The following is an 11238-nucleotide window of genomic DNA, read 5'->3' as shown; positions in this document are numbered from 1 at the left end:
ATTAAAACAAATATTATCAAAAACATCGAAATTCAACCTTTGTTCTATCGGTATCTAGAATATATACAACATTAATTTTTAAAAAACACTTTATAAGCAGTTTACAAATGTGTAAGAAGTATGATCCAACTATTTGTTATTATCAAAGATTTATTACCTAAAGTAATCCCAAAATACAATAAATATTATATTAGATTTATAGACATATAGTCATTTATATACAATATATTATACTTGTAATAGAAAGGAACACAGTCTTTGTGATCGTTATGACGATTGATTTAAATTTATTTTCGCCAGTACTGTGCGAACTTGTGTAATTGTTCCACTAACGCTGCCATTACAGCTGTTACCGACAGGTCCAAAAGATTCTGCACATAATGCACTGCTTCTTCATCACTCAAGTCCAAACGCAATTTATCTTGAACTTTTTTCACAGCTTTATCTGGCTCTAACGCTATGTCTGGTACACTAGCGTCGACCATTAACGAAAATAGATTCAACATCAAATTTGCGTGCCTGCGTAAATGCAAAAACGCAGTGTAACACTGTTTTCGAAATTCATGATAATGTTCTGATCCCACACCTCCCATTGCTTCAACCATTTCTTTGCTTAGTTTCATCGGCGGCGGTAATGGTTTTGGATCTCTACCCAAAATATAACCAAAGTCTATATGAAAGAGTTTTCCTGCAACATAAATATCGGTTCAGTTATTCATAATTGTCGTGGCTTTTGTAGTTTACAATTTAGAAAAAAGAGTTTACCTGAAGTTGTCAAAAGCAAATTGTCCAAATGTCGGTCGCCAACACCAAGCACGTACGTAATAATACAATAGCCAGCTAAAATAAAAGTTTCTCTGTAGCTTGTGTTAATCGCAGCAACGAAAATCATTTTCTAAAGATGTTTAGTTACCACAACTTCGCACGTAAGTATCCATGACTTCAGGTACAACGCCGTAGGGCCCAGTTTCAGAAGGATGATGTTTTCGAAAGAAACTTAATATAGAACCTTCACTAGCTAAAACTTCTGCAACTGTTGTCGATTCGATAAATTGTAAAAACCCGTGTCTAGTACTTGTTGAAAGTACCCTAGAAATACATTAATTTTCACTTTAAATAACACAATGCAAAATAAACGGTTCAAAAGATATATACCTGTATGGTGTAAGTTTTAAATCTAAATTTTCTCTCCTTAATAATTTATCCATAAGCGCTATTGTTTGTAAGATTAATTGATCTTGTCGTAGATCATCGCCATGTTTAAAAATTGCAATGTACTCGCTATTGTCTGTTGTCAAGAAGGTTAATTTTGATGGCATAAGTGCTGATTTGAATAGACTCGCTCTAAAAATAATAAAATGAATATTATTAAAACAAATCAATACTTTCTAAAGTTGAAAGTGAAAAGTTACGGTACTTTTCTGGGATGATGCCTTTAATACAAATTTCTGGATCCAAAGGAAAAGGTATTGGTTCAAAATTGGAAAAATTAATTTTGAACGCTGGATCAGGATCAGCTAATAATGCCCTAAGTCTGTCAGTCTTCTTCTTACGGTTTCCGCTTTCCCTTTCAACTGCTTTCACGAGTGCTACTAATTGGTCAATGAATATTTTTTGACGTAAAAGAAACGCTCTTCTTTTTTGCCAAACAGCATTCCCTTGGGCCAGCATCGTCGAGAACATTGCCATTACAGTAATGTACATTTCTTTAACGCGCGTGTCTTGTTTCGCACTTATGGCTGGGTCATTTTGATCTTCGCACTCGATTGAAAGATACCAGTAAAAATAATTCGCCAATGTCGTATTCTGACATGCACGAGTGATCAGAAAAGATGATAAATCCATAAGGGAGTCTTGGTTTGTTGAGAATTTTCCACTTTCCGACTCACTGGACTACAAATTATGCATACTATTTGTAATAAGCTAGAAGTTCGATTGCTATCTCGTAATAATTTGTAGCCGCCACAAGCCATGAGAATACTTACATTTATAGAAGGTGTAGAAGAATCATTAATTTGTATATCTCTATCTAGTTTCTCAATTTTTTCAGATTCCTTTTCTTTCGTTAAAGTTTGATGCGCTGTTTTAATACTTTCGAAGTCTTCGTACTTCAAAGCTTGTACCAATTGCAATAAGTATAACATTAAGTCATCATCAGGGGCTTGGTTTAATCGAGCTATAGCATATCTCCTAACAGCTGGATGAGTGAAGGCTGGTCCAAGCAGTTCTAACGCATCTTCCGGATCCGGTGGAGCCCATAATGCCAACATTTCTAAAGCTTGACGTTCTTCGCCGGCCACTTTCCAATTCACGCATTTAACAAACTTCGTTAAAGCTTTGTTCTGACTGGATAAATAAAACCTGTATTTCCAAATTAGATCTTGTTCCTCGGTAGAGAGAGCTGTTGTCGGAGGATAACTTAATATTATATTTAAAGCGTCGCGTACACTCGAAGTTGGTTTCAATTCTCTGGTGTGGCCACCGCTGCGTAAGCTACGGGCCAATTTATGGTGTTTTGCTTCCACAAGATTTTCCTAATAATAATATACTTGATAAGCATAATTCAATACATCTACTAAGAAACATCTTTGAAAGTTTGAAACTATTTTCGTATAAAAAATTATTATTCGGACTTACTTGTAAAATCTCGTAATCTGGAAGAGTTACAACATCTGGTTGTGCTCTATGTTGTACAACTTCGTCTCCATCCTTCTCGTAATATACTATAGAGTACTAAAGTAAAAAGATTCGTATTAATGTAATAATACAGATGGATATACAAATAATGCACAATAATAAAACCTGAACTTTAATTTAAAAAAAAATCAATTTATGAAACATGAAGTTTTCTTTACCGGTATACCATCCATAGTGGCTTCTGGAAACTCAATCATTAAATACAAATATTCGGAAGCTCTCTTCTCTCGTTCATTGATCAATTCGATTTCTCTGAATGTTAATCTATCCAGCCAATCAACTTTGTTCATTTGTCCATTTCTATGTTTCTTCACAAGTTTTGCTAATCGTTGCATCTGTTCTTTGCCATGATCCTTAGTCTTTCCTGGAGTACTTGTAGGTACACTACCATCTGCTTCCACTCCAGGCCATACTCTGAGGTCTAACATTCCTTGACGAAATACTCCATGTTTTCCGAATAAAGATATTGTAGTACCACCCACTGGTAGTTGTCTTCCAGGTCCAGCACAATCATAAAGGCTTATACATAACTGAGCATCTCTTGGTAAATCAGAATAAGAAATAGATAATGTCACCCATTGGTTCCAGCTATAAAGCAATTAACAAATAAATAAAATATTCCAATGTAACATATATGTTTAATACTGATAATATGGAACACCTAATTTCACAAGCTTGCCAAAAGTAGAGGAATTTGTTTCTGTTAATGAAGCCTACAGTGGCCAGCATATAAATAGGGAACTCATCATTTTTGTATATTTGGATACACACGTGAAACTATATGTCAAAATGAATCAAAATCATTTCACTTCTCATTTTCCAATTTATATGCACTATTACGTGAATAGATGAAAAAACTAATATATAATTACACTTACATTCAATGTTTAGAGTTCCATATTAAGTTACATAAAGACATAGTTATACATACTTCCAACGTGAAGTAAAATGCTTGTAAGCTGTGTGAACAGGTAAGGCGAGAGGTCTGCCACCAGCCCATACCTGCAGGGAAGCTGCTAAGTCTCCTCGTCCACCATTAATACCGTACAGACCAGAATACTTTAATAGAGGGTCTATAAGTAACTTGTCATATTCTGGTCTCTGCCTTTTGCCTTCTAACGTTCCTCTGAAAATGTATTTAACGCATTAAGATCATTTACATTAAGAAGTCTCTCACCTCTCTCTCTCTCTCTCTCTCTCTCTCTCTCTCTCTCTCTCTCTCTCTCTCTCTCTCTCTCTAAATTCTTTGTAGAGCTATGTTTTTAGTGATTAAAATTTTAAGTGTCTATTGGACATTCGGATTACATGTTGTAATCCGATCATCTCATATTCAACGATACTGTTAATGATCCACTTGTTTTCGTTAGGAAAATATTTCACAATACACTCATTATAGTAACCTGACACCAGCTGATACTGACGTTAAATGTATTCAACAGACAATTGAGCCTTACATTTTAATTTGTATCTTCGTGTCTAAAGATGAACTGTACACGTAGAAAAACTTATCGTTAATATCATCCATGATAATATAATTTATGAAATTCTACGCTGATTGCGTTTCACTAATTTACATTTGACATTATTCTACCGCGTCTACCGTGCTTATGTAGGTACGTACATAGCTGCGCATACTACGCGAAAGCATTTCAATAGACAGATGGGTATCGTGGAAAAATTATCATATCGTGATATCTATGACGTTTCCGATAACATCACAAACGAGGGATAAGAGTAGACCAATCACAAACGAGGGATAGGAGTAGACCAATCACAAACGAGGGATAGGAGTAGACCAATCACCATATGGGATTTCGTGTCACACGATCTGAAATACCGATATTGCTAAAAAGCAGTTGATTTCTTACGCCCTCTACACTGAGGAATGATAAATTTTGGAACTATATAAAAAGACAGCAATCATGTTCCTCTCTGGTACAGACTTCAGACTAATAAGTCTGTGGTCGAAATGGAACGGTCGGGGGCCGGCAGGTCGACTCTGTGTCACCACACACATACACGAAATCCATATACGTATATGAACTTGCAAGGGTCAAAATCTTGACAAATTGACGCTTCAATATTGCAAAGAGCAGTTTAAAAGTGGTCATTAGAATTAACATTTGTCAATGGGAATTGCTTCAAAATCATTCATTTTTTTCTAATGTCTTGTTTACGGACGAAGCAACATCCTTTTTTCATACGTTTTTTCTGTCCTTGACCTTGAATGACCTTGGAATAATATAGTCACTGCATTCCTAATGAAAGGGACTATCATTGCAGGTGTTTAAAAAAGGGTGGTTCCATTTAAAAAAGTCAAGGTGACCTTGATATCTCTAAAAAAATGACATAAAAACAAAAACTTTTTATGGTATCGTGTCAGCCCCATTGTACCATTCAAGTTTGTCCCTACCATATTTTACGTATCTTTAGAAACAACAAAGATATTTGAGGTGCAAACGTTAGGTGACTCACCCTGTATATATGATATTATTCAAGTTTATTTTACGTTTAGTCTTTAGTTGTAAATTTGTATTTGTTTGTTTCTTGACTTCAGATTTGACATCTAAAGTAAAAAAATATGATAAATTTTGTTTAATTTTTTATGCGCTTCGTGGCATAAAAAAGCTGCTTTAATTTCATTTTGAATATAATTTTCTTTCTGACAGGAAGTAAATTCCGGCTCATTTTCTTTTTAAAAGAAGTCCTGGTAATATATGTATAAAATTATTATAATGTTAAGAATAAACTGATTCAATTTAATATAAATCAAATGATTTCCTTAGCTGTTGCATACACGTGACTGGCGTTCGAGTTTCATTTCAGAGATAGTAGCGAAAAACTGCAAAGGTAATGTGGCAACGAGTCCTGCGTATATCCATGCGGCCGTGGCAATGTACGTGTTAGCATGTGTTGGTCGGCTGAATCGGGCTCATGCAGAAATCAGTTTCACGAAACGCTTGTAAATTTACGGGTTTGATGGCATGGCAACAGTGAGGCGAAGATGATATGTGGCAACCATGTCTAGTCGCTAGCTTTCTCTCTCAATTTTCGTCTCTCTTTTCCACTACTACTCAAGTCGGCATTTCATATATTCTTTTTTACCGATATGTCGTAGACGCGATCACCGACGAGATATATATATTTTTTTTTTTTTTTTTTTTTATTATAAAACTTTGAGCATTTATTGGCCCATAAGCTGGTTTGAGTAAATACATTATTTTACCGAGGATATCACAATGGTGCATTGCACTTACAACTTATTTCCTAGAAGTTATTACTAATACTTTGGTAACAATTGTATTGTATGTATTTCTTAATGTCTACGCTCTATTAAATGTCTATTCAGTCTTATATTTCTTATTTACTGTCTTACTATTCTATTAATAGTTTGTTCTTACTTGATGTATCTAAATAGTTTACCCTGTTTTGTATTTGTTTAAAGTTTGAGCCTTTAAAGGCCTATCTGCTGGTTTGAGTCGATGCATTATGTAGTATAGAACTTATCTTACGATACATTGCACTTAAAGCTTACATTTTACTAAACTTATGTCTACTTTATGTCCATATATAATGCCCCACAAATTCGACACTAAGCGAATAGCATACTTTATCACACTATCCATTCTCCATTCAATGTCTTTTCAGTCGCACATCTCGCACCCTGTTTTTTGTATAGTGTTGTTGAGATGAGTATGAGATTCTTGTCAATATTGTAGTTTATACGATTATGTTGTTTGCGATGCAAAAGTCATTTATGATATTTAGAGCTTTGATATTTATGTTTTTCAAAAAGGTTTCAATTTTTAAAGGAGGTTTCCAGTTATTTTTGGCCAATTTGGAGATCATTTGTTGTCTATTTTTTGCCCGAAGGGGACAATTCCATAATAGATGGTCTATGTTCTGAATGGGGTAGTTGCATTCACAAGTGGAGTAGTCTATTATTTTTAATCTGGATAATGATTCGAAGGTGTTAATATGATTCGTTCGCATTCTGCCAAACCTAACTATAAGTTCTCTAGGGAGATCGAAATCATTGAACCACGATTTCTTCTGCGGTTTATAGAATGTTTGGAAATAATGTGTTCCCTTGTTGTGAGATGTTTCACTGAGAGTAGTTTGAAACTCGTTCCATAAATCTTTTTTAAATGTTTCTTTAAAATCTGTGTAGGGAATTGTGAGTTGGGAAGATGGTGCATTTTTCGTTGCTTGTTTGGCTAACTTGTCTGCAACTTCATTCCCTTGTATGCCACAATGGGCGGGGATCCATATAAATTTTACTTGGTTTGGATTGTGAGACTTGTTTGTTAAATGAAATGTTTTCTTTTTTATGTCGATTATGTGGTAATTGGTTCGGGTGTTTATGGAGGAGCTGTTAAGTGCTGTGAGAGCACTAAGAGAATCGGAGCAAATTAGTAATGGTTTGTCGGTATTGTTAAAATGGTCAAGAGCTATAGATATGGCGGCACATTCTGCTGTATACACTGATGCTGTGGGGTTTATGGCGATGGAAATTTGAATTTTTCTTTCAGGGCAGACTATTCCTGCACCAGTTGAGAGTCCGCCTTTGGTCTTGGAGCCATCAGTGAATATGCAAAGGTAGTTGGGATAGTGGGTCCTAATATGGTCTATGAATTCTGCATTGGGGTGAGGGGAGCCTTGTAGGTGAAGTCCTATTGTAATGTCGCAGGAAATTGGATTTTTGAGTACACTGTATGGCGCAGCAACGCAGGGAAAATGCAAATCTTTGTGACAGATGTCAGATATCTTTTGTACGTTGGCGATGCAGTGTAGGAGTACATTGGAGGTATTATTGAGAATAATACTTGGGTTTTTGGAGATTATTTGTTGTAATTCTTTTAGGTTATTGTTTGTTATATGGTTTATATTGGAGATGATTTTGGTGAGGTGGATTTTGCCTAGAAAGGATGCTCTGTTTTGGAGGTAGGGGATTCCTGCTTCAGCCAGAACTACATTAGTTGGGGAGGATGTTCTGAGTCCGAGGGCCAGTTTCAGGGCACGTACTTGGATAGACTCGAGTTTAGTTATCAAAGTTTGTTGTCTAGGGAAGTATATATGGGAAGCGTAGTCTAGTCTGGATCTGATAAGACTCTTGTAGATTAGAATTAGAGTGTCTGGATGAGCTCCCCACCAGACGCCTCTAAGGAATTTAATAATATTCATGGTGCGAGAGCAGCGGTTGTGTAGGGATAGAATGTGAGCTTTAAAGTTTAGTCTGTTGTCGAATATAATTCCTAGGAATTTTGCTGAGTCTACGTCCGTCTTCTCAGTCGAGTCTAATTGAAATTGAGTACGTCCAGCTGTTAGTCTTTGGTTGTTAAAAATTACTATATTGGTCTTTTCTGAAGAAAGGTCAAGACCTATTGCACAGAGGTTGGATTTTATCTTTGTAAAAGACTTTTCTATATTAGTTTTGGCTATGTTAAGGAGAGTGCTTCTTGTGTATATTGCTATGTCATCTGCAAATTGGGATATTTGAACATTGTTGGCAAGATCTTGAAGGATGTTGGCGACATATAGGTTATATAGGAGAGGGCTGAGGACTCCTCCTTGCGGTAGACCCTTATATATGACCCTCATTCCGTGAAAGCTGGGGGACCAGGCAAATCGGCAATATGACCAGTTTGCTATGAAGTGTAAAATGTTGTATGAGATACCCATCTTGGCTAGTTTTTTCAGTAGAATATGGCATTGTACATTATCGAAAGCTGCGCTAACATCAAGGAATGCTGCGATAGTATATTGGTTTTGTGTAAAACCAGAACGTATATAAGTAGCCAGATTGAGGATATTGTCTGTCGATGAACGGCCTTTCCTGAATCCTGCCTGGGACGGAGGGATGAGACCTTCGGTCTCGCACCACCAGAGTAATCTGTTGTTAATTAGTCTTTCCATAATTTTGCTCATGCAAGACGTGAGTGAGATAGGTCTGTAGTTTAGGTTATCCGACTTTTTTATGAAAAGGACCTGGGTTTGGGTCCAGTCTTCTGGTATACGGTGAGTTGTGTATACTTCATTGTATATGTCAAGTAATACGAGTCTTGATTTGATTGATAAGTTTTTTATCATTTTATAGTCGATTCCATCAAGCCCTGGAGAGGAGTCAGGATTGGATCGGTCGATGGCTGAGTTGAGTTCGATGAGGTCGAAAGGTGAATCAAGAAATGTGTTTGGATTTACTACCACGTTCATGGTAGGGTTGATCGGAACCCAGGGAGGGGAGAGTTTGTCTGCCGCTAGGTTGATTTTTTCCTTGATAATATTGGCGTTTATATACTCTTTTTTCTTAGTTGATGTCCATTTGTTTTTCAGGATTCTAATATGGTTCCAGATGTATGTCGGTGATGTCCTATGAGAAAGGTTTGCGGCAAAGCTTCGAAAGCTTTCTCTTTTTTTCTTTTTTAATAGTTTTTTTGTTACTGCTACTTGTCTTTTGTAGAGATACCAATTGCTGGTGGTTGACTGATATTGCCATGTCTTAAAGAGAGCCTTCCTAAGTCTGACTGCCCTGTCACACTCAGGATCCCACCACGATACAGGATTTCTGTGGACGTATGTGTTTACTGGCTTTCTCTTCGGAGTACTCATGAGGACTGCTTGTGTCATGCCCTGGACGTAGTGATTGTATTTATCTATTGTGGGAGTGTTCAAAGGCAGAGTGGAGGTGTCTAAGTAGTGATCTATTAGGTTTGTGTATTGTTCCCAGTTGGTTCTCTGTGAAGATAATCTATTGTTCTTTGGTCTGTAGATATTCTTTGTTACGTTTATCGTTACGTGTAGTGGGAAATGGTCTGAGCCAAAGGGTTCTTCTTCCTGTGTTACTGTTGTTTCTTCTCCTATACTGCCATGTGATAGTACGAGATCGAGGTTGTTGTACGTGCCATTCCTTGCGTCGATGTGAGATGATGTGTGATGGTTGATTATGTCTATATTTTCTTTTTCTAAAATTTGTATAAGTGTTCTTCCCTGGGCGTTTGTTTGGTCGCAGTTCCATTCTGTATGATGGGCATTGAAATCTCCCATGATGAGAAACGGTCCTGTGTCTTTTAGAGATTGGATTAGGGTGTTCCAGTGCGATTCTGATATTCTGTTATCTGGTGGTCTGTAGCATGCTGCTATTGTGATTTTTTCTGAGAGGTTTGTTATTTGAAAGCAACATGTTTCTGTATGGCCGTCTGCTATTACTAGGTTTGGGAGGGGAGTGTATTTTAAGTGTTTGGCAATGAATATTGCTATACCTCCGCCTGTTCTATGTTGTCGGTCTTTTCTTATGGAGTGGAATCCTGTTAGTTGGAATTCGGTATCTGGTCTAAGCCAGGTTTCCACGCAGATGATAATATCTGTCTCCTTTGCTAGGTGGGTTATTTCCATTTTCTTTTGTTGAATACTTCTGCAGTTCCAGAATAGAATGTGCAGATTGTTTTCCATTTTATAGTGTCCTTGTGTATAGGATTTGAATTTATTTGTTTATGGTTTTGAGGATGTGGAAGGGGCTGGTTTATATTGCTTGATTACTGGGGATGGTTTTGTGTTAGGAGGAGAATGTGTGAGGACTACTGTATTAGGGGGATTGGATATTTTTTTGGTTATCGTTGTTGTGCGTATGATAGATGGAGATGAGTTCTGTCTAATTTCTGGGTTGTTACCGTGTGGGTTGTATATTGGTCTTTGTTGTTGTACTGGTGCAGTGGTGGTTACTTTGCGTAAATAGTTGTTTTCTGTGGTTGATTGTGTCCATGCTTTTGTGGGAGTTGATGACGAGGCGGGTGCCTGTTGTCCTCCGATTGCCTTGAGTTGCAAGATGTGATTTTGAGATTGAGAACGTAGGGGGGGATAGTTTTCCTTGTTGTTTTGTACACTTTTTGACTTTATTTCTGGGTTGGTTCTAGTTACTATTTGTTTTGCTTCGTAAAAGCTTATATTTAGTAGCGACATTTGCTTGTTTATTTCTTTGGTTGTTTGAAACGTTGAGCAGCTTGGGTGTAAAGTCTGGTGTGACTCTCGACAATGTGCACATGTTGGTGCATCTGTTGTTGGACAGTCAGAGAGATTGTGTCCTGGGTTTCCGCAGTTTTTGCATATCTGTTCGCTACGGCAGAATTTTGTCGTATGTCCTGTCTTGAAGCAGTTATAACAAATTTTAAGGGGTTCAATGTATAGTTCTACTGGAGTGTGGATCAAATTGTAAAGTTTGATGTAGTCTGGAAGATTTGTGCCCTCAAAGGTAATAACTATGGATTCACTGGGTATCCATTCCCATAATCCTGTTTGTAGATTTCTTGTTTTGCGATTCAATCTTCTGGCTTCTAGAATGGGTACTGGGGAATCTGTATATTTCTTAATGTCTCCTATTTCGCAATCTGTGGAAAAGCCCTTGATGAGGCCTTTTCTTGTAATACGGAATTTGGGGATGAATACTTTAATTTCCTGTAGATCCTTGTTTTCCGTTTTTACAAATTGATTAGCATGGTTTCCTGTTTTAAATTTAATATTAAATTTCCCATATCCTTCGTTTTTAAT

General features: G+C 36.8%; 1 protein-coding gene across 1 annotated transcript; it reads right to left on the bottom strand.

Annotated features, from left to right (window-relative positions):
- Window positions 1-132: 132 nt before the first annotated feature.
- On the bottom strand, window positions 133-4370 carry Pi3k59f (phosphatidylinositol 3-kinase 59F). The gene is made up of 10 exons (XM_076787559.1): window positions 4152-4370; window positions 3629-3823; window positions 2856-3285; window positions 2638-2733; window positions 1986-2534; window positions 1418-1893; window positions 1156-1344; window positions 914-1089; window positions 766-840; window positions 133-688 (listed from the first exon to the last, which is right to left on the bottom strand). Exons 1-10 carry the CDS (start codon window positions 4220-4222, stop codon window positions 288-290), a joined length of 2658 nt encoding a protein of 885 aa, XP_076643674.1. The 5' UTR covers window positions 4223-4370; the 3' UTR covers window positions 133-287.
- Between the last annotated feature and the right edge of the window lie 6868 nt (window positions 4371-11238).

This window comes from Halictus rubicundus, chromosome 5 (genome assembly GCF_050948215.1).
Source record: "Halictus rubicundus isolate RS-2024b chromosome 5, iyHalRubi1_principal, whole genome shotgun sequence".
Taxonomy (NCBI): domain Eukaryota; kingdom Metazoa; phylum Arthropoda; class Insecta; order Hymenoptera; family Halictidae; genus Halictus; species Halictus rubicundus.
The sequence above is the reverse complement of the archived record's forward strand: the minus strand, read 5'-3'. Positions and strand labels throughout refer to the sequence as shown.

What these genes read in the sequence shown, in the direction of transcription:
- Pi3k59f (XM_076787559.1), bottom strand. Translation starts at nt 4,222, where the DNA reads ATGGATGATATTAACGATAAGTTTTTCTACGTGTACAGTTCATCTTTA. An exon ending in CATTTTACTTCACGTTGGAA is followed by an intron (nt 3,286 to 3,628) that starts GTATGTATAACT and finishes ATTGCTTTATAG; the next exon opens with CTGGAACCAATGGGTGACAT. An exon ending in CCACTATGGATGGTATACCG is followed by an intron (nt 2,734 to 2,855) that starts GTAAAGAAAACT and finishes TTTTTACTTTAG; the next exon opens with TACTCTATAGTATATTACGA.